The sequence below is a fragment of the Bombus pyrosoma genome, linkage group LG8, assembly GCF_014825855.1.
Source record: "Bombus pyrosoma isolate SC7728 linkage group LG8, ASM1482585v1, whole genome shotgun sequence".
NCBI lineage: Eukaryota > Metazoa > Arthropoda > Insecta > Hymenoptera > Apidae > Bombus > Bombus pyrosoma.
In genome coordinates, this window is record NC_057777.1 from 1,083,675 (window position 1) to 1,107,008 (window position 23,334).

The 23,334-nt window shown below is 47.1% G+C and overlaps 2 protein-coding genes across 4 annotated transcripts in view; one reads left to right on the plus strand and one right to left on the minus strand.

Moving 5' to 3' along the window:
• Positions 1-21,064, minus strand: part of LOC122570234 (cytoplasmic polyadenylation element-binding protein 2-like) — a 55,995-nt gene extending 34,931 nt beyond the window's left edge. Inside the window, exons 1-3 of one of the 3 annotated variants that reach the window (XM_043732305.1) lie at positions 20,521-21,064; positions 18,061-19,238; positions 9,127-9,235 (exon numbers count right to left, since the gene is read on the minus strand). In XM_043732305.1, coding sequence (XP_043588240.1) covers positions 9,127-9,235; positions 18,061-19,155 — 1,204 coding nt within the window. In that variant the 5' untranslated portion in view covers positions 19,156-19,238; positions 20,521-21,064. Of the gene's footprint in view, positions 1-9,126; positions 9,236-18,060; positions 19,239-19,784 lie in introns of all 3 variants that reach the window. The other 2 variants (XM_043732304.1, XM_043732303.1) reach the window with 2 other exon arrangements.
• An 867-nt stretch (positions 21,065-21,931) lies between these two features.
• LOC122570236 (charged multivesicular body protein 5) lies at positions 21,932-23,333 on the plus strand. Its single transcript, XM_043732308.1, has 4 exons — positions 21,932-22,142; positions 22,241-22,558; positions 22,649-22,876; positions 22,964-23,333. Exons 1-4 carry the CDS (start codon positions 22,074-22,076, stop codon positions 23,012-23,014), a joined length of 666 nt encoding a protein of 221 aa, XP_043588243.1. The 5' UTR covers positions 21,932-22,073; the 3' UTR covers positions 23,015-23,333.
• The last annotated feature ends 1 nt before the right edge of the window (position 23,334 follows it).

Consider the following 23,334-nt stretch of genomic DNA (forward strand, 5'->3'; position numbering starts at 1 on the left):
CGCATCTAAATTTAGACGTGGACGTGTGCTCATCGTTCGGCCTTTCGGCCTTTCGGCCATTACGCTACTAGCTTGCTCGTTGCATATCTGGCTGATGGGGGCTCGTGCTCCGGTTAACGTGGAAGCTTCGATTCCAGCACCGACTTCGACATTGACGTGCACGCAATCCGGCCTGAGCATTTTAGGCTGCATGCATAATGGATATCCAAGAACCCGCCGAGTTGTGGAAAACTGGTCCCATTTGCATTTCGACGCATCGTATCTCCCTACCATTAGGCCTGCCTTTCGGTATTTCCACCAACACGCGATATCGAAGAAAAAGAACGCTCGCGTGTCATATTCTTGATCCTAATTTACGTATTTGTTTATTGAGACAGGTGGCAACCCCGTGGATACAAAGCGGGACCCCCCATAACGCGGCAGATACGTATTATACGGGACCCGTATATATCAGCCTGTTTCCTGTAAAATCGTACAATCATAAAAGAGAAATCTGCAATCTACAATTTCTCGCTTATCGATATTATCGCTAGCGTTATTGCTCGCTAAATTACCGCGCGGAAGGGCCCGAGTTACTCGGAAGCAACGAAAGGGTATCGAGAAAAAGCGACTATCGCTAGAAAGCATGTTGTAAATTCTATGGAAAGGATCGATAGAATCGTAATTAGAGATACAGAAGTTTAGCCTGAAACTAGAGTGGACAAGTTCTTGCGGCTTTTACCGATACGAAGCAACTTTTACCACAATGTCGCCGTGTAGTCCTCTCCTTCCTCGTTCATCGATCTCGACAATTTTCGATAGAAAAAAAAAAGAAAAAAAAAAAGAGGAGAATCGTCTTCAGTATCTGTCTCAATGGAGAGACAATGGATCGTTGCGAGGAGGACGACTGGGAGAATTTGGTATGCACGCAGCCTTATCGTAGATTCGGCGCGAAAGATGTCTGACACGAAAGCCCGTAGTACAAGATACGAACACGAATCGGCCGAACCAGCTGACTGCCAAAACAGCTGCGGCGATACACGCGATGATGGATCATTGCTTGTTCCGTTTCACTGGTTCGTCCTCTCTTCCGCTTCTCCTTTCCACTTCGACTCGACCTCTCGACTCGATCGTACGACTCTATGCGTTCAGCCAATTCCCGCTTAATTAGCCGACCTTCTTCTTTTCATCGATTACGCGTATATGCTAAAGAGATCCAAAAGCGAACAATCGACTCGTAACGTAACGTAACGTAACGTAACGTATCGTATCGTATCGCGTCGAACGTGATGCATTATTCCCGCGATACGGTTAGAAATTCGCTCCTATTTCGCGTGGATCTTACAAGTTTAAGAAATTCGAAGAAATCCATGTGTTTGTCAAACTATAATTTATATATAAGTATACGTTTATAATAAATACTTAAATATAGATACAGGAGTATTTAATATATAGAGATATATATTTGTAACAAGCTATTGCCGTAGTCTTTAATAATCGGGAAACTAACGTACGATCTATTTGAACGGAACTTGAAATGTTTCGAACTGATTACCAACCGGGCATGCTTTGCCTCTCTCTTTCGAGAACTAGCTGTTTTATTTTTGGCCGTCTTACGTAAGGAACAATGTTCGGTGGACGATCGAGGCGACAAACAGCGTTAATCGCACCGTGCGATTTCGCTGCTAATCTCGAGGTACACTCCAATTACTGTTTCTCAAGGTACGCGTGTCGAAGCAACGAGTATTATTCCTCGAGGAAAATACAAATTGCTGTTCGTGTTGCAGAGTCACGCAGTGACGAGGAGGTATTCGGTTTTCTGTACGCAATAAGACGTTTGTTGTTCCAAATAGAAAGTTACCGTTATCCAATCCCGACGTTGGATAACAAAATTCAAAGGCCTTTTTCGCCTCTTTTTCTTGCGATTAACCAATTGTCGCGTTGGCTTGGAGTCTGCCGGTGCCAAGGAAAAAATTGGTACGAGGAACGTAGACCAGTCGAGGATAAAAACTATCACGTTCCATGGGATAAAGAGAAACGCCGAAAAACCGACACCGGTCGACTAATAGCTAGAGGAGAAGAACGGTGTCGCTCGAGCGTGCTCGCGATACTCCAACTCTGGTTCGTTAATTTTTTCGTCGCTTTACGATTCCAACGAGTTTACCCGACGGTCGTTCGAGCCTCTCAGAAACCACATCGATCGATATCCTAAGTCGAAAGTACGTTTCTCAAGTTTCCCTTAGAATTTACCATCGCTTGTGTCACGTTGCCGCGAACGATCTCGTACAAGTCGTTCGTTGCTCAAGAATCGAGCATCGATCGCGCACTTATGTAACGAAATTAAAAAATTAACAAACAGTCGGTCGATTCGAGCAGCTTCCAAGAGATTCGTCTCTCGCGGTTTCTTATTCCTTTCCTCGGACGTTCTATTTTTTTTCCAATTATCACAGCCAACGTCCGAGGAGCTGCGTACGACGCACACGTTGCAACGAATCGTGGTTGCGTCACGCGTATAACACCTTCAATGAAATATCGCAACGAATATGATATCTGATATCGTACACGGTATCCTTGAATTTATATAATGTCCATTCTTTCGTTATTCGTTAAGGCTTCCTTCCTTCCCCTCTATTCTCGCCAGTCGATCCTTTTCACCCTCTCCCATCCTCCTATTTGCCCTCCCCCCACCTCCCATCCATCCATCTACGCGTCTATCTGTTACTATACGTTGCTTCTCGCACGGTTCTTCCTACACGATAGACGAAACGATTGCGTAAGGATTTCTTCGCTTTTGTAAATAATTGGACGGTGCTCGAGCGACTACTTCCATCACCAAACAGCAATACGACGTTATAAGCGTACAGAAACGTAGAAACTGTGGCCACTTTCGTCGCTGACTTTGACAGCCGACGATTCTTCTCCCTATCGACTTGTGTATGTTACGGCGAACGACATTTTCCCATACGACCTATTGCATAAATATAGAGAAAGACGCCAGCGATCAGAGAAGTATTTCCAAACGGCGAGTTGCTACAAATACGAGCGCTATTTGTTCGCTTAAATCTTTCGAAAATTCTTTGAAATCGGTCGAGTCCACGAACGGAAAAAGGAGCACGGGGGTAGTTCGAGTCGCTCGACCGACCGACAGCCATCGAACGCGATAGAGAGAGGAAATAGATGGAGAATAATGACGTTCGTTCCGGAGAATAATTTTCAAGAGACGACAAAAAATATTTAATTGCTGTCTGTAGGATCGAGCTGTTCGTTTCGATTCACGCTTCGATAAATAATAATTATCGATGGATGGTAGATATTACGTAGCAGCGAATCAAGCTGATCTGTACACGCGAACGAATGCTTCTTCCGATTGATATTTCTCGTGCCTCTGTTCCGTTTCTTTCTTTCGTCGCTTTGTCTCGCCGATAATCAGGAAATAAAATGTCAGATACCATAGACGCGTAATTGCGTAGGAATTAAAAGGCGACGTAAGATGGAAAATGCAAGCTCGATAGGTTACAAGTGCAAGGACGAGAAAAGAGCGCGTTAGGTGTCCCCGAGCGAGTAGCATCGGCGATCGCGCGTGTCGCTCGTTCGTTCGTTCGCCCGCCCGCCAACCGCTTTCATCCACTCTCGTTCTTGCACCCTTTTACCCTTTTTATTCTTTGACGTAAGCCTTTTGTCCCTCAGGATATTTGCGGAGCTTTGTTTCGTCGACAGTATGTACAGCGGCTTAAATATACGTCGCTAATGGCACGGAACCGAAGATACAAAGGGTTGCTCGCTACTGCTACCGTTCTTACTATTACCGCCACTGCTGCTGCATGCTGGCGTGTTTATTTATAATTTGACCATGGTCAAGAAAGGAACGATCGAATCGGTGGAAGCTAAAGATCGACTTTCAAAGCGGACAAAGTTACTCGAACGATGCGAGGAATGCAATCTTTTATAAGTAAGGAAATAAAATAAAGCCGCACCGGGTGACACGCAACAGGCTCGAAAGACCGAAAGAATGCGTCCTTTTATAAATAAGAAAGTAGAAAAAAGCTCGTACATAGTACGCAACGTGCGTAATAAACATGGAAAGAGTAATCGAGCGATAGGGTGGTAAACAAATTGCGCGTACGGAGGCTTGCGAAGGTATTCAAACACTTGTAGAAACGTAGAGACATCGCGTGTTTAAAATACGAACAATTTTGAGATTCTATCAGTTTTGTAACGAAACGCGACTGATGATCAAATATTTTTACGAATTCTAATTTTCTATGGCGAGCGTTCAAACGTTTTCGTGCGCCAGCGTACACGCGCGTAACGACGGCCGAAAGGTCCCTTTGCGTTGCGCGAATACGATGTACGAAGAGCAACATTGCAGGTCACTGCAATGCGGCTGATGGTGGCAGTTGGTCAATAGGCAACCAGCCAATTCTGATCGAATTTAAATAAGCCCTTGTGCCATTTTGCACTGTCAGCGCCGAGTATAACGTTTCTAAAGAAACCTTTTTTTGCTTAGTGCACGGAGCGTGCTCGCTACGCGGTACGCACGAACAATCGAACGCAGCGCCACGTTGATCGATGACCTGAGATCGAAAGATCGGGAATCGAAGATCAAACGCGACACGAGTCGCGTACGTCTATACGCTCGATTAATAAACTCGCGCAACATTGACGGAACGACGACTTGAAAACGTCGTAAATTCAATTAGATCTTCGCAGCGTTTCGGTGTTATCGAAGATTCGCTTTGTAAATAAATTTTGAAACGCGGCGTGCGCTTGCGCGATGCGCAGCCGCTTACGATTCCTTTTACAAGCCGCCTACAGATGGCGGTACGCGTCTTTTCCAGTTTGTGTGTCGTTCGAAGAACACGTCACGCGTATACTCGGTCGGTATTAACGCCACGGATTAAACGCGAACTTCTTGACAAATTGGTAAGTATCGATGACTCGAGAATTCCACGAGTCATTCACGGGACATTTATGACTCTGTTTGAATACGTTATTCATCGACGAGCGCGTATGGTTCTCTTAGAACGGAAACTTATTCGTAACATGTCACATTCTCCTTCGTTTCTTCGTTCTAACTTCTAGAGCCACTCTACATATATATATATATATAGAGGGGTGTACAGTACCGTGTATAGGAGTATAGTATTCGGACTTGCCACGTTTTCCGGGTTAAATATACAAAACTATGGACGAGAATACCGATAGATAGGAACTTATAGGAAAAGTAGAAACTCTACCAGACAAACAGAAGAAAGGATCGTCGAGTTTGTTCGTTGGTTAAATTATTTTTCCTTCCACACGACCCGAATACTATTTTCAGTCGGACCTTATCGCTTTATACGCTTATTGTTTGCACCGTTACCGTCTTATCGGACGTCAGCTTCATTTTTCAGATTATTATCTCTAATTCACACCCGACCGCTTTATCGTACTCCGCGACGTACGAGAGAATACTATTTCGGAAATTGTTTGCTACTTTTGGTAGCTCGATAAACACGTGGCAGCAATACCTCTCCGATAACGAGCACGACCATAATTGCCCGTGTTGCTGGAGTTGCGAACGATTTGCGAACGATCGAACAACTTCGATCGAATCGAATATTTAGAACGAGCACAGGTTTCACCTTCACCGTGGTCACCTGGCAACTTTTTTTTTTACACGGACTTGGATCGATAGCTGCGGTCGCATCCTCGAGACATCGTCGCATATTCTCGGCCAATATCGCGTCTACACGGCGCCATTTCATAACGGACGAAAGCTTCGTGGCCGATGCGACGCAACAAAAGGATCGTCCGCTGGTTTTTCGTCATGAACGGAGCTCGATTCTATCACCTAGCTGAGACGAGAAATTGGTTTTCGTTTTTCTGGATGGATTAAGGTCGAGAATCGCGGGAAGACAGTCGAGTCGATTCAGCAGGATCGATACGAGAATGTCGTGTCGACGCTGTAACGCGTAGCGTAGCAGCTGTAAAGAAAAAGCTCCGCGATTCTCTTCGTTTCTTCGTCAATTCCGCCTGGTTTTTACCTAAGGATTGTTTCAGTCTTGCGACGCGATCTCGCGATTTGATAGGATCGTATCCTTAACGACACGGATCCATAGTGGTCTGACAAACGAAATTTAGTAGCTCCGAGATAATTTAGAGTTCTGAGTATTAACGAATTTATATCCCGGATCAACTGGCTATTTAAAAATACGAAGCTGCCAAATCTCACAGCGTCGCTGCTATATGTAAAATCTCGACGACATCGTTTTAGTTTACCTCGTGTGTAAAAACTCGCTACCAAATTACGCATCGTCCTCGACAAAGAAGGGGATGAAAGAGAAAGAGTAAAAGAAAAAAAAAAGAAAGAAAGAAAGAGAAGAAAAAAGGAACGAAACGTTGCATCGCAAGATTAATTCTTGTTTCCTTGGCGGATCGAATCTCACGAGTAGAAGCGCACGAGTATTTATGTATTTACGCGGTGTCCTTTTTATCCATTCACCTTTTCAATTACACGCGTAGCGTTTGTTCGCAGTAGCGAGATGGGGTGTGCGGAAGATAGAAAGGGAACGAGGGGTAGAAAGCACGATCCAATGAAACCCTAGATGGCTGGAGCGCGGCGTAAAACCACCCTCTATGAATCCCGTCGGCGTTACTAACCGATTACACGGTACACGTATGCGCGATATATAGGTCAGAGAATGGAATCGTAAAGCCCGTGTCGTTCAAGGACGGAAAGTTGGCCGCTAGTTAACCGCTAGCTACTCGCCGTGAGATAATCTGGACGAGTGCGCGCACGCGATCCTATCAATCGGACACGTTCGATCACGCGGCGCGTTGTTTTCATCGCACGATGCCGAACCGATTTAAACAGGTTACAGTTTTCATCCGTAATCGATAGGAATCTTGGTCCGTAAAAATACCGAGCGGAAGGAAATTATTCCCAAGCATTGTTCGTGTTTAACTACGGTGCGACGCGATGCAGTATAAAAACGCAGCGATAACGCAAAATCGATCCGCTTATTTTCGAAAGGATCTTATCGACGCGGAACACGCGATCGTTAGAGACCGAGTAGCGTGATCGTTCTCTCCAGGTAGCTTCTAACGTGCGTTTGATCGTTCCTTTCGTGCTTTCGTAACGAAGTCTGCAAACCCGAACCACGAATTTAAGCTCGAATAATTACGGCTGCTGATGCACGCGTATATTTGAATGCGAGGCGTGATTCTTCCGCGTTTCCTCGGCATTTAGCGAGAGGAGCACGCTAATCGGTCGGAACAAAGGACGACGCGAAGGGTGTTACGTTTGGCCCAAAAGATGGCTACGCGACGCTACGTATATACAGCCGGCTATCGTTGCCGTCTCGAGGTTGCACTCGGATTTTCCGAGACTTGACCTACTGGTGTGGTTTAAAGTGCCATGCTGACACTTTTAAAGATGGCGCCGTAGCAAGCACGCCCACTCAACGGAGCCTTACAATGCCTCGAGAGAGGTTTTTGTTCTAGAATAAAGACGGGTTCGCACTCTGGCGATTTGCTATCCCATCCTAGCTCTCAACCCTATTATTCGTTTTTCACCGAAGAGTATCTTCGACTAGACGTCGTTTGGCGAAAGGGTTACTCCTTGTAACTCCTCCATTCTTCCAGCCATCCTCATTCTCTCCGCCCTCTATCGAGGCGTAAATTTCTATCGGAAATTATGGTCGCGATCTATTCTCCGTTACCGCGAGCTTGTCCCCGGCCGATCGTTATTTCCGATGGTATTTCGATCGTGAAGAGATTTTAATTACGGCTATATAAGGGTTTGCGGCGAGTTAAAAAGGAAAGGCAGGACGTCTCCGATGGTCTCCGAGGGAGCCGATAATTACGCGATCGAACAAAGTAGGTTCGCCAAAATATTTTTCTGTGCCTATCCTTGCTGCTACGTTCCCCGTGTATTATTTCATCTTTCTGGAGCTTGTCGCGTCATTGGCAAAACTTGACGAGTCTATAACCCGTAACTCGTAACTCGTCGACTCACCGATATTATTAGCTGCGAAATTATCGAGCAAAGAGGACATAATTCGCCGTGAATAAATAATCGCTGCATCGTCGCGAGGCAAATTTATCGAGTCGCCTGGAAGAACCGAGGCGACTCGAGTCGACGAAGAAAGCCACTTTCTTCAGAAGCTGCTAAATCCTGCGAAGCTTCTTGGCGAGGATCTTCTTGTCACGCGCGTATCGCGCTGCAAGAACCAGAGTAGTCGATTTTAAGACGTACGAATAAATTCCGTGCGGCTGTGGGAACTCGAGCGCGGTATCGTCGTGGGTGTTGGCGACGACACCGGGCGCTTGGTCCTTCCGGTGGTCGATGTCGGTGGCGTCGTACGGTTTCGGTGTGTAGACGGACCACTAAGGAAGAAGAGGCCTCGCGATACCACCCTTGCCCTTGACTGCAGGCGCGAGACCGCTTGTCTGAGGGTTGTGTCGGGGCTCGCAGACAGGGTGAGTAGGTGCGGGAAAGAAAGCGAGATCGCGAACGAGAAGGGAAGCGAGAGGCAGAGCATCGCGAGACGCAAAGCGTTTGCGAGTCTCCTTCCTACTTCTTTCGGCTCGGTCTCTATGTTGGTTCGCGAAGCTCAAGCTGGACGTGTAGATACAGTCGCGTCGAATCGCACAGAGTGTACGGGATAGAGCGAGTAAAGTGTGTAGAGTCGCGTCGAGTGGAGGGTGCCGAGAAGGGTTGGTCTGCGTTAAGTGGTCGGTTCGGCGGCTGTTTCGTTGGTCTCGTTGCTCGGAAAGCTAGTTGTCTTATTCCGCGCGCCCATCTACCATCTTTCCCTATCGACCATCTTATTCCATTATGCTCGTTCGAGAACTTGTTTCGTTACGCACCGTCGTCCAAATCTCGTTTCTCTTACATTTTCTTTCTATCCATTGAAGACTAAATTTGGCCAATTTTGGATAGTCGATTTTGAGACAGAGTTTGATCAAACTACGAAGAAACATCGAGACGATCGTATCTCGTACATGTACGCGTAGACAAAACCTTACGTTAGATTCTTCTGATAAACTTTTCAACCTATTCGAACGATAACTCTGTATTTGCGGATTGTCGCATCTTCTATTCGGCCAAGTTCCAAAGCATCGAATCTACGTTTTATTACGAGCATTGGAAAATCGACTTACCTTTCACGTGTTCGGAGGTATCCGCTGTACCTCGCATGATGTCGCTCAAGTAATGCTCCAACGTTCTCATACTGTCCAACGGTGAATTTCCATTTGTCGTCATACGATCCTGCAAAAACAGCGAAATTCGTTTGTTATTTAGGTTGCATCGGGCGGGAAATCGGACGGTTGAACCATTTATTCGGTAACAGGTCGTAAAAAGGGGCGAACGAATCGCTTCGAATATTTCGCCAAGTACGGGAAACCGATCGTTCGCAAACTCGACTTACGAGGCGTTCGCTCGATTCGCAGTTTCTACAGCGAACGAATTTTAATTTTTCACCGGTTCTCGTTATCGCGTTTCATCGAAACGAGCCTCTCTCGCGGAGAAAGGGCTTTTGAGGACGAACGAGTACCTCGATGGAAAACTTACCCGGCAGCGATGTCGCGCTCTCCGATGAATAGAGTAACCAAAGACAAGAAGAAAAGGAAGGATGATGGAGACGAGAAAAGAAGCAAAGTTATGGGTTCGAGTCTAGTTTCCTCGGAGACGGGTTACGCGCAAACGAACGATTTAGCTCGCCGTAGTCCAAGCTCCCTATTTTTAGATAGAAAGGAAATTCTTTGTTTCAGAGATTCCGCTTGTCATTGAGAATACGTCAGTTTTGTATCGTCTGGCTTCCTGCGCTTTCCTTCCTAAGGCTTCGGTCAAAAAAGGCCGCTGGTCATAGCAAATATCGGCATTTGAATGAACAGGCTTCGACGTTTAAGTCGCATCTATTGGAAAGGGAAGAGACGACTAGAAGAAGGTTTATTATTACGAATATTAGTTGACCGTGAATGTACGACGCGCCTGAGAAAATGACGTAACGATTAACGGAGAAAAAGCGACGATTATACGCGTCCTAGAATCATTGAGAAGCGAATCGATCGCGAAGCGTCCGACCACGCGTCGTCCTTTACTACTGAACTCGTTTCATAGCAGAACGCGCTGTTTATTTCATTTCCACGAACGGCTCCGCGAAATAGGGAATTCGTTTAGTCGAAACATTAATCAACCGCGCATCGCACATCTGTCGCTATAAAGTCAAAGGTAATGTCTATTCTGAACGCGGGTATTTAACGTTCGTAACGATCGATCGATCGATCGGTCGATCGTAAGTGATACGCGGCTAGCAAAAGTATTCAAGAACGGAAAGAAGGATCTTAAAATATGCGAAAGAGAGAGGAGTGCGTAAAATATGCGTGGCGATGAACGAGGCAGAAGGAGAATCGAGGTAAAATGCACGCGAATATTATCAAACATTGGGCTGCGACATAAATTCGCCCTATTTTGTTTACTTGTCCCTGGCAAATACGCGTTACAAGCCAGCGCGTACGAATTAATTCTCTCGATTCACTGTTACGTTACGCCAAGAATCCGAAGACAAAGTGTTTGTCGAGCGACGAGATAATTTTACAAGCTCAAGGAACTACGAACGCCAAAATATATCGTTGCATGGCGACTTTGAAAAATCGATTTAATCGGGTCGTAGCTATCCTCTTGAACGTAGAACGTAGGTGATCGTGAAAGTCAAATTCTTCTTGCTTTGCTAATTAAAGTACATCTTTACAGAAATAGACAAGTGTCCACGCATTTCTGAACACCGTGCAGCGTGCATATAGCACGTATATTCCTCTGTCGTTGTTCGTTGGCGCAGGGCGAAAGGTGCAAAGGTAGCCCCACTTTTTTCGCATTCGCGTTTTCTTCGTATTACCTGGAACTCCGAGGTGTATTTTCTCCACCCTCCTACGTGAACACCGACTCTCCAACACCGTCGTGTGCCAACCTAGTTCCCCTTCTTTGGTTTTAAGGCCGCCCACACATTGCTGCAAACGTGACTGAGGTGCGCGCGCAAACGCTCACCCACACATCGCCAAACGCGCGAATCACGAATGAGCGCACGAGCACCCTGCTAGCCGATTTCCGTGCACGCGCACACATCCGTGTGCAAGCACAAGCGCAGACCAACCTTTCCTCTCCCTCTAGCCGTGTCGCTCCGTTTCCGTCTAACGCGAGGCACGCTGGAAAATCAATATAGGGAAACCAGGAAGCGACGGCAGGGCGTCGACAGCAACCTCCGTGCAGGCTCCATCACTGTACCACCCCTATTCCACTTGTTACCCCTCTGCTTCTCCTCTTAACTTTGCTTATCCATTTACCTATACATTCCTTTTCTTCCCTTTTTACCCTCTACTTTAGCTTCGATCGGTTAGTGTTTTTAGGTTATGTTTTTGTTTTCTTCCGCACGTTTCGCAAGACGAGTATAGAGATGTTATTTAATGCGCGATATCGCGGTCAGTTTATCGCGTAGACGCAAACGTTGAGAAATATGGAACACCTGGTTTTACATTTTTCGACAAAATAACGATCATTAAGAATACGTAGATCCTACTAGTTGCGGTGAGAACGCGTCATTGCGAATCTATGAAACTTTTACGAGAGTCGCTCTGGTTCTAGCGTTGATAGAACGTAGATAGGATATAATGGAAAGAGAGATAAAGAGAGAATCGCGTGTCGCGAAAGAAACGAAAAAGGGAACGATACAGAGTGTCAGTCGATTCGTTTCGATTCAAGAGCGAAATCAAATATCATATTGCGACTAGCGTGGAACGTTAATTTTTCTAATCTATTGGTGTTTAAAGTTCGCTCTAACGATTGAACCAGCGAACAAAGAGAATGCGCCACGGCCGCGCAGCAGTTTGTCGCAGACGGAGCAGATTCGAACTAGGATTCTGCGCTATACGATCGCAGGGTGTGTACTCGCGACAACGTTGGCCTACTTCCAATGATTACGACCCGCAAAATGCTGCCACGTCCTTCGTCTTATGCCGCGCTAGCTCCTTCCTATCGAATTTAATTACTCGTTACCATAAATACGACTGAACGATATCATCTCCTGTGTAACTTAAATATAAATCGCTGCTAAGATGCACAAGTTGGCCTCGTCGTTCCCTCCGAGACGAGGATGCTGCGAGCCAACGAACAAAGAGTCGTCGTAGAAACACGGCAAGGACGACGACGACGGCGACGACGACGCTCCTGCGTGGAGAATTTCGGAGCGTTCGGGAGAAGAGAGAAAGATTACGCAAGGGGGTGGGTTTTATAAAGGGAGAGAAGCGTGAAAGGGATTGTTAGCGAGTGTATACGCGCGTGCACGTATTCAAACGCGTATACATCTTCGGCTCCGCCATTTCCGTGCATCCCGCCGGTCTAGACGCGACCGTTCTCGCGGCCGTTGTTCTACGCGTGTTTTGTACTCGTGCAATCTCTTTTTCTTTCGCTCGACGAACCAGACGCGCGTAATTCGCCGCGCCCCGACGCCTCCTATCCTCTAAAACGCGCTCTTCTTTTTCTCGAACGCGCGCGACGCGACTATATTCCACCTGGACGACGCGCGAAAGCGCGTAACCCCTTCCTCGCTTCTGTCTTCCTCGGGATATCCATTAGACCGCGTGCACCCATGTAAGAAACAATTATCGCTTTGTTACGCCGCAGACGATACGCAGATCGCGTTCAACCGAGAAAGAATCCTCGCAACGAATGAGAACGCGATACGGAGCGTCGAAGCACCTGCTGTATCGCCGATATCGAGAGAAGCAACGTTGAAATTCGGAGACTCGAGTCGTTAAGCGGAAGAAAATGGACGCTTCTGAGCAAAAGTTCGACGATCCTCGCTGTTATATAGAATTTCGGCCGTCGACGCTTTTAAGTAAAATTTTAATAATCGACGCTTCGAATTAAAAGCTTGAGAATCGAAGGTTCCGCGTAAAATTTCGACGATCCACGCTGCTAAGCGAAATTTTGACGACCGATGTCGCTAAAACTGGAACGGTCGATGCTATCGATCAAATTTTGGCTGAAAATCCACGATGTTGATTGAAATTTCGTATTCCAATAGACCAGAGCGAGCGAGCGAAGCGGCGAGGCACGAGCTTGGTGTAACCTGGATCCCGAGGCATGTGCGGAAGAAACGATTCCAGCGGCCTGTCGCGAACTAGGTCACCGTCGGTGGAAACGGGCTGAGCAGAGGTGCGGCAGAGCGCGCTACGCCACCGCATGGCATGGCACGGCAGGGCACGGTAAGACGAAGCAAGACACGCCAAGGAACACAGCTTTCCAAGAGAGAAAGAGAGAAAAAGGGGGGATTCAAAAAGTGGAGGTAGGTAAAGAAGAGAAAAGAAGAAGCGAAGAGAGGAGAAGAGAAGAGGAGAGGAGAGAAGAGAAGAGGGAAAGGATGGGGTGGAAGCAGTCGATGGTGAGGGTAAATTGATGGCGACAGAAGGGCGGAAAAGGTAGAGCGCTGCCGTCGATGTTCGCTCTGTTCAGTGCGCGTCTGCTCGTCCTGAGCAATCTACACCCTCGTCCAGTTTCTGCTTAATTGCAAAATTACCATTTATCGACAAGATATATATATATATAAATATATATATGAACATGGCGTTTTTAGCCGATAAAGTGTGCAAGGTTAACCACGCTTTCTCTCCATCGTTCGATTCTGATACCTTTATACGAGCTTCTCGGTAACTGGGAGCTCGGTAACTTTCTGCGCAATATCTAGATACGCGACATAGAGATCAAAATAGAGAGCTTATCTTCGTAAATCAATTTGTCGCAAAGAGATAGCACGAAGAGAAATCCTAATTTGGATTCGATCGTCGATCCTTTCTACTCTTAAAAGTATCGTTCCATTATTTTCGTAACTAAGATGTACATTTATTCTCTATCTCGATACGTTGTCGTGATTAGAGAAACACCGTGAATTTTTGATAACAGCGAACGTAGAACGCTGGCTGATAAGACACGTTAGTCGAGTTAGTCTGTTCGGCGAGCGAAATAACGTTTCTACGGATCGGTCGAGAGTCGAGGACACGGTCTACAGGCGAGAGCTTCCGACTCGAAAAAGCTGTGTTCCGTGTTTTCGATGGTAACGACGGAGGAGTAACGGCGTAACGTCGGCCGTTGCGTTCGATAGCGGGTAGTTTCGCGCACACCCTCCGGCAGCGCCGCAGGGTCGCGCGCCTTGCAGTTTGCCGTATTTTATTACATAAGCTGCGAGCTTGTGTAACGCAACCGATCGATACGAGCTTCATAATTTTTTATCGTATCGGTTCTCCAAGTGCGCGCTCTCGTCAAGAGAAAGAAAGAAAGAAAGAAAGAAAGAAAGAAAGAAAGAAGTGGACGTGGCTGTGGATTTGGATTCGGCGAGTGGACAAAGAGAGTCGGTCGATGGTGCACGCGTGGATTCCGAGGAGGTCGCAACGGGCGCGACACCGTCGAGCTCTGGCTCGCGAAAAATCTATATCGCGCGAAACCGGACTGACCTATAAACCTCATACCGGGTCGGGTCACTCCGCACCGGCGCAGTCCCGAATTCAAATAGGAGGGATCTTAAATTGGGTTAACGTCCGGATATATTACCGCGTCACCGGAATTAGTCGAAAAAGATCGTCGTTGCGTCTTGGTTGGCGGATGCGAACCTAACTCGCGACGATGATATGCCGTTGCGCTGGCTATCGGTATCGCACCTTCCGATATGGCGATCCGTAACGTTCTTGGTTCAGCGTTTGTTTCAAGGACGAATTGACCAAAACTCTCGGCCACGACGCGATCAACGCTTTCAACTAGAACGTGGCGTGTATCGAAGCTATCGAAATTTCTGCATACGATTTCATAGACAGGATGATCTTTATAAACCGGACGAATCCACGGGACTGCGTACTCGTCTAACCCCAAGCCTGTCGATCGATTAACCGAAATCGTCTTTTATCAAGTTTCCCGCCTGTTCTTTTCTATCGGTGTGCACTTGGCGTGCCAGATGTTACGCGTCTCCGCCTACATTTTGATACGCGTACTACGTTGTGATACTGGTTAAATACCAAAACACGAATAGACACCGATACACGATTTCTTGGTTTCGTTGGCGCATAGCACCGTTGCGAAACAATCGTGATAGCATGGAAGTACTTGTGGAAGAATTATCAAGTAGATAGGGCCGTCGTTGCTTGCATTTTCGTTTCGTCAGACTAGTACACGTGTTTCGTAACGATATATATATATATATATATACATATATATATATATATACACACAATATACAATATATATAACGATATACGTACACGGACGCTGCTGTGTAACGGCACTGCGTCAAGGTAAAGTCAATAAAAAACTTTATCTTGTCGCGCGTTTAACGTTTTTCGAATCGACGCTGGCTTCGATCGGCTCGTTGGCCAAACTCGTGGTCGGAACTTGGCCTAGTTTTCCCGTGACCCTCGAACAAGGCAAGATCCGCTGCCTGGTTTTAAGCAAAAGAGCCGCGGAGAGTTTAGGGGAAAACGCACGCGTAAATCGGGCGCACGCGTAAATAGAGAGACGCAAGGCGTAATCGGTGCTCGTCTTCGATTGGTTTGCCGCTCTGGCTGTGGCTGGCCAGCCGGTCTACGAGCACGTGCCCCGATTCGCTTCCAAGGTGAATGACGACCGACGAGTTATCGGACTTCGAGCCCGAGTATTTTTTCACTCCGTTGCGTTCGACGAATCGCTTCGTTCGCGTATCGCCGTATATTGCCACATTGCCAGCTAGTATACAACCTCCTTTCGATCGACTACCCACAGCCAGCTTTTTTGTTATCGTCTATTTTGCGGGTAGATATGGAGTACGGTAGCAACGCTATTCCAATCACCTTCTAAACTTCCACTTGAATTCGCCTTAAAATTCTATCGTATACGGAATAATTCAACTCGTTGAGTATTACGAGACATCGATACAGCGTTTAACGTGACAAGGAAATAACGAGGTAACGTGGTGCACTTCGGAGCCGGGAAGAGAAAAATAACAACGATCGGAGAATCAAACGAAGCTTATGCTAGGGTTATTTTAATTAGCGAGCAGATGTTATATAAGAACTGGTAAAATTAATGACGAAATATACGTTTGAACTACGGCAACCTACACACGCTACTGCATTACGATAATTACATTTACGAATATTGACGCGTCTAATCTAATCACACTTCTATCTATAGTTAAAGTTACGTCTATGATAAAATATTATATTCTATAATATGTATAGCAGTCGAACTATTGGCAATACATTTCGTCATTGGAAAATTCGTAATCTAGTTTCACGAATTACGAAGCAAATTACTTAGCTGGTCACGACAGAAGAGAGATAATCACAGTGGAGGAAAGTGGACGTCCGAACGTCCTACGTAAATTCCTATATCCGATGATCGGATTATCGCGTGTGCATCTAGTTTTGCCCTTTAACGAACGACATTTGTTTCGGCATCGATTTCTTCTTCTATCCGTTTCATCGTGCGTAGGTACAGTTGGTTCGAACGCGCCCAATTGATAAACGCGGCAAACCGAGCGATGATATTTTCATGAAAATACGACGTTATTACCTTTCGGTAAATATCAGCATACCGATACGATCGATCGCTAAAAACTGATCGAGCGCGAGTTTCCACGTAGAATACGCTCGATATCTAGAGCCGTAAAACAGACAGCACGAACGTACGGCGTTACGTACAACAAATGCACGTCACGCGTACTTATCGAGAACAATGTCGCGAAATGCAACACGAAGAATGGACGAATCGATCGTGACGAATGTAAATATACGGATAATTGTACATATTCTTCGAGAAAGGAATCAATTGCAGAGCGTTTTCCGACATGCTTGGAACAATATCGCGAACCTCGATTAACTAGGTTTCGTATAAGTTGTAATTGGATTATGAGGCCTGGTACAGATTAGGAGAACCTTCCTATACAAAACGACCGACCTAACAACAAACAAAATTAATCTTACACGCCATCCTTACGCTCGACGTTTCACTTTTTCGTTCGGCTATGGCCCCCGTTCTTCTCGTTTCTTTCTTTCCATTTCGTTTGTTCGTACGTGACGTATAAAAGACGAGCATAGAATTTATAAGTATCGTAATGCATATAATTTAAATATAACCGTCGAAGAAGATGCGCGAAGGGTAATAGCTCGCATAACAGAATCCGCCATTTCTCCCGGATAGTATGCAGGTCTATTTTTGACAAGTGGCTAAAATAGCTGAGCTTAAACTTCTGCTAGACACTGTTTGAGCTGTTCGAGCTGCCACGCAGGAAAGGAATTAGGTCAGACATCAATAACAAAATAAGTACATCGGAAAAGTTCTTCTCTCCGTTTCTTTTTAAATGCTATAAACTCGATTTCAAAGTTACGTTAACGATGCGTTTGGTTGTTAGCCGATATTTTACGAGTGCTTTCGCGCATTACGCGCCATCCTAACCTCCCACACCTTCGTACGTTTCGCGTTTTATCATAGCTACGTGTGGCCAGCACGAATGACGAAACGAATCGGAAAACCGAAGAAAGAATGAATTCTCCGATTCTGAGAATCGGAATAGATTTAGGTAAGGTTTAGATTGGTTTCGAAGTAGATCGAACCACGTTTCAGAATGTTTCTCGAATTTCGAGGAACGAAACGTTCCGTTTAAGAACAACGATGTCGCGCCGTTCACAGCGAGCAAACCGTTCAAACAGCCGTTGTACCGTCTAAATTTAAATGCATGTCTCGAAGCAGTTGCATAACCTGGCATCGAATGCGTGCACCAACGAAACTGCGGAAGCTAAAGCTATCGGTATATACTTTTTCGAGCGAACCATATACCGCTACAGTAACCTTTCTCGTAGGTGGTGAACGAACGATCGATAACGGAATAAAAACTCCGTTCGCCCCGGAATCGACAGGATCGCGCTCCTTCGTTGAACTTAAGACGTTCGACGATCTCGGCAGAGACGTTGGATCGGCGTATCCTTAGGTCGAGTCTTACGGGTTAATCTCAAGTCGGATAATTCGAAGTAATTGGAAGTAAAAGAAGAGAAGCTAAAGGAAAAAGCAAAGATTCTAACCTGCTGAAACGGCGGCAGCTGTAGCAAATCTCTGTCCTCGGCGGTGGTAACTTCGAAGGTTGGCGCGGGTTGAGGCGGATACATGTTGCCTTTACCGGGATACGAGGTGCTTCTTCGAAATTTCACGGGGCTGATGCAGGAGGGATGAGCCGCTGGTCCCGGATGACCGGGAAACGTAGGACTCGGTTTCCTGCCCTGTAGCCCGGCAGCTGCCGCGACCGCAGCAGCGGCGTGCAGGGACGAGTGCAGGGGAGGAAGATTCGGTACCGATCTGCCGCGATTCCAGGGCGAAAGGCCGGGACTCGCGACCGCCGCAGCTTGCGGCCCAGCGCTCCATTGTTGAGGCGCTTGCGGGCCACCGGACCAAGCCGCGTAACCTTTGCCAGGTAGATAAACTCCCGGATGCGAGGTGGCTGTAGGTTGTTGTTGATGCTGCTGTTGCTGCTGCTGCTGTTGTTGTTGCGGCGGTTGCTGCTGTTGTTGCTGCTGCTGCTGCTGTTGTTGTTGCTGCTGCTGTTGCTGTTGTTGAGCGGACGAGACCTGAAGTCCGTGTCTCGTAGTTGCAGCGGTCGCGTTACCGTGCTGTTGCGGGAAATTGTGACTAGCGGTGATAGCGCGACGCGTACCAGCCGAGACGGTTGGACCGGTACCGGCGAACAACCCGGTCGGACCACCGGTCGGAAAGTTCTGAAACGCTGCGATGGATCCGTTGACCGGTAACGCGTGAAGACCGGTGTCATCCGGAGCGGATGACCACAAGCTCGGCACTCTGGCCGCTTCGGAGAAACTCTGAAGCGCCGAGCTGGTGCTGCAGGCGATCTCCTTCTCTGTGGAGGAGGGCGTCGTCGGCGTGATAGCGATACTCTCGACCTCGACCGCGTCTTTCGCCTTTTCCAGTCCAGCGACGGCCTCCAGGCCAGTACTGGGCGATAGCGGCGCTGCTTTGCCACTGGCTTGTTTCTCGATCAACAGATCGTCCTGCATCGTTGAGGTCGTTACGGTTACACCGGGACTCGCGGTATTGCTACCGATCGAAGATTTCGTCGTGCTGGACAAGCTATTGGAGAAGAGGCTGGTCGCGCTAAAGTCCCCCATAAATCGCCAGGGTTCCAAGATCCACGAGTATCCTGTCGATCGTATCGAGGTCCCTTTCGCCGACCAACTCCTTTTGGATCCCCCTGTCGAACAATACGGATTCTTTTAGAATCTGTGTTTGCCGATTCGGTTTCGAAAATTCGCCCTGTGATTCGAGATAAATCGAGTCGTTGGCTGTCGGCACGGACGTCGTCGACCACCCGTCGACCAGAGCTCGCGAGACAACTATCGATCCACGGCGTACGCGTAAAAACACCCACGAAGCCCGGAAGCTGTGCGAACTACACCGATATTTGGCTTCTCTTATTTTCGCCGTTTTCCTCGATTCCTTCCTTCCTGCTCTTTCTTTTTCTCCCTTTTTATTTTTTTTTTTTTTTTTTCTTTGCACACGACAGTTCGCCAAATAACGTGGAAACCGAGCTAAACTACGACAAAGACGCGTCGCGCCCGTGTAATTTCCCAGCAACTTTGCCTCCGTAGCATTCTGCTAGTTATCGAACGACCGCCCGCTCGATGAGATGACCATCGTCGTTCGCGCGAAGCTACCGTCCAAACGACGTTTGTTCGTTCGTTGGTGTCTAACGTCTCTTTCCGGTATTTTTCAGCCGCTTCCGGCGAGCATAGTTTACCCTTTTCACGAATATACGACGAATTTATCCAGTTGGAATTCTCCCAAGTATACGCGCGAAGCAACGCGACCTTCCGTCTTGCAGTGCGACTATTTGTCGATTCCTTCAGCCGCGTTTCACACATACACGCTCACCCATAGAGGCACGCACACACACTCCACCGTAGTAGTACGCGAAACGAGGCCGGGATCGTGGTCGTGGTCGTCGTGGTCGTCGTGGTCGTCGTGGTCGTCGTAGGTCGTTGCGTATCGTGTACGCGGCACACTGCGAATACGCGTTTTATCACTAAACACAGAATCTCGGCAATAAGGATAGGCGATCGTTTCGTTTCGTTTCGTTTCGTTTCGTTCAGCGTCGAAATTCACCGCGCGAGAAGCAGCGCGCGTATCGCTGTTCGACACACTCGCGTCCTCGTTAATCGCGACTATTCTGCCGATTACCGATCGCTCGACCCAGTCGTCGAGCGACTCGCGACGCACGACTCACGACGTACGGCCACTGTGCGTATCGCGCGCCAGGGAGATCTCCGCTAGTTCCACGGTTCCCCGGTTCCACGATTCCCCGGTTCCACGGTTCCCCGGTTCCACGATTCCCCGGTTCCACGGTTCCGCGCTCGTTTAACTCCAATACTATCGCCGAACCGGACGAACTTGTTTCCTTCTCGCCAACCCTTTCTTCTTTTCGTCTTCTTCACCGTGATTCCGCGCGTCCTATCGACGATGCGGCCCGAACTCACCGTCGTCTCGGCTTGTCTTCGTTCGAGCTAGCGCTGCTTCTCATTGGCAATTCGAGTACTATGATCACTCGCGGTTTATCGTTTGCCCACGGCACTGCTTCTGTCCGTTCACGTGTCACGATCTTCTACAACGATAAGACGTCGTCGTCGTCGTCGTCGTCCTCGTCGTCGTCGTCGTCGTCGTTGTCGTCGTCGTCTTCGTAGCTGACGATTCTACGCAAACAGAGTCTCGAGTTTTCCGGCCCTCGTCGTCGTCGTCGTCGTCGTCGATTCGATCGATCTCTAATCGGACAACAGCCAGCTGTTGGTTACTCGCGTTCCCTGGCTGCGCTCGACGGAGCACTCGATCGGAGGCCAGCCGAGCGCGATTCGACGACGCAGCTTGGTGGCTCTGCGTCGCGCGTAACACGATTCGTGCGTGGTGCCGACTTTTGGAACACTGTGGCCGTGCTGCGGCCCACACCATGCCAGCCGTAGTCTCTCCGCGTAGCCGTCCGCTCGGCGATCTTCGGCCGCCGCTTCGTCCTCGTCCTCGTCCTCGTCGACGTCGTCGTCGCTACGTCGCTGCTGCGTCGCGCGGCGACGTCGCTCACGCACGCGCGTTCACGTTCGCCTTCGAGCTGCCGCCGCCGCCACCGCCGCCGCTTCCACCGCCTTCACCGCTACCACTTCCACTACCGTTACTATCGTCGCCATCGACTCCACCACCGCTACCGAGGTCGCCAACGAAAACCATCCTCGTCGTTGTTCATCCGATCCTTTTCATCTACCCTCCCTTTCTTCGCACGGCACCATACACCAGGCTTCCCGGCCTCCCCCGTGAATTCACCTGAATTTTCAAATACTTGCTCGACGCGAGCGCCTTGGTTCCTCCCCTTTCTCCGTTACCTTTCTCTTCAACTTACCTTTCCGCCTTCGGTTGCGGAACGGTACCTGTGTACTTACCGACAGAGATAAATAACCCGACTGTTGCAACATATCATATCACTGTACATTTGCAACATTCATTCGTTGATTTAAGGTTAAGCGCGTCTAACCATGAACGATACAAGTGCGCGTTCCAAGACTCGTTCGAAATTCTTTTACTCCGCGTAATAAAACGGGAACGTTTCGTTCTTCCAACGAGTTGTAATCTTTATCGATGAAACGGTGATCTTATTATTCGTCGATTAGAATTCAGCCAATCGGAATAGACCGCTGATAATGGCGATAATGTTATTATCAAACTATCGACGACGTATTATAATATCTGTTCCAAAAATTGGATGACAGATGGGGGATTCCATAGATGGATAAAAATTTACCAATAACTTGTTTGAATTTTGTTATATTTTACCTTGAAAGCAGAAATACCGAAATCCCGCTCAAAACTAAAGTACATTGATAAACGTGCTACGTGACAGTAGATGGAGCAACTGACTGCGCTGAGTCAGTCAGCTTGACGTTTCGATTGAAGGCGAGTAACGATCGAGAAACAGAAAGAGAAATAAAGGGGAGGAGAGAAGGAAGAAGAGATAATCGTATCTTACCTTTACCTTATTTTATTCGCCAAAATGAACAGACTTTTTGGTCGACCTAAAGCGAAAGAACCACCGCCGAGTCTCACCGACTGTATTGCCGGGGTATGTATTCGTTTTCGTTGCATCGTTAAAGAGGTTACGTTACTATCTACACAATTTGTACGTTTATAACACGTAATTAACGTTTATGGTTGTAATAGGTCGACAGCAGGGCGGATACCGCGGAGAAGAAGATAGCAAAATTGGACGCGGAATTGAAGAAATACAAAGATCAAATGGTTAAAATGAGGGAAGGACCCGCGAAGAATGCGGTTAAGGCTAAGGCATTACGCATCCTGAAGCAGCGTAAGATGTATGAAACACAGGTGGACAACTTGCGTCAACAGGCCTTTAACATGGAACAGGCAAATTATGCTACCCAAACACTAAAAGATACTCAGGCAACTGTAGTTGCCATGAAAGAAGGAGTTAAACAAATGCAGAAAGAGTTTAAAAATATCAATATAGATCAGATCGAGGTATTTTCAAAACAACTTCCTGTTTATTGTATCTCTTCCCCCTTTCTTTTTTTTCGTTAACTTACGACGATAAGTTAATGCACATCTTAGGATATCCAAGACGACTTGTCCGATATGTTGGAACAAGCGGATGAAGTCCAAGAAGCGTTAGGTCGCAGTTACGGCATGCCGGATATAGACGAGGACGAACTAGCCGCGGAGTTAGAAGCTCTCGGAGACGATTTAGCCATCGACGAAGATACCAGTTTCTTAGACGATGCGATCAAGGCACCTAGCGCTCCTGACAAAGAACCTGGCGCCAGCTCAATCAGAAATAAGGTTCGTGCTCTTTATTCTATCGTTCGTGGAAATATTAGAAAACATTTTATTTAAAAATTGCATCAAACGAGAATTTTTTCATTCCAGGACGGCGTCCTGGTGGACGAATTTGGTTTGCCACAGATACCAGCTAGTTAAGATGTTGTTTCGTAAAAGCATCGACCGATATAAGTAAATATTGTGTATATGGGTATATCCAAAGATGATTGGTTTTTGAACGACTTTCGACTTTCAGAAGCTTTTGCTACGTACATATGTAGTACACAGACAACGTACTAAGTATTCCGAATTTCTCTAAATCTATGGATATAAACTCGCGCAAATTGTAAATTAAAACGATAAACGAAACGTAATTTCGTTGTTGCTAATAGATATGCTATGTTAATATATTTTTATTGCTTTCTGTTCATATTGTTAATGTATAGATCAAGTTAAATAAAATTGTCTAATCTAAGAAT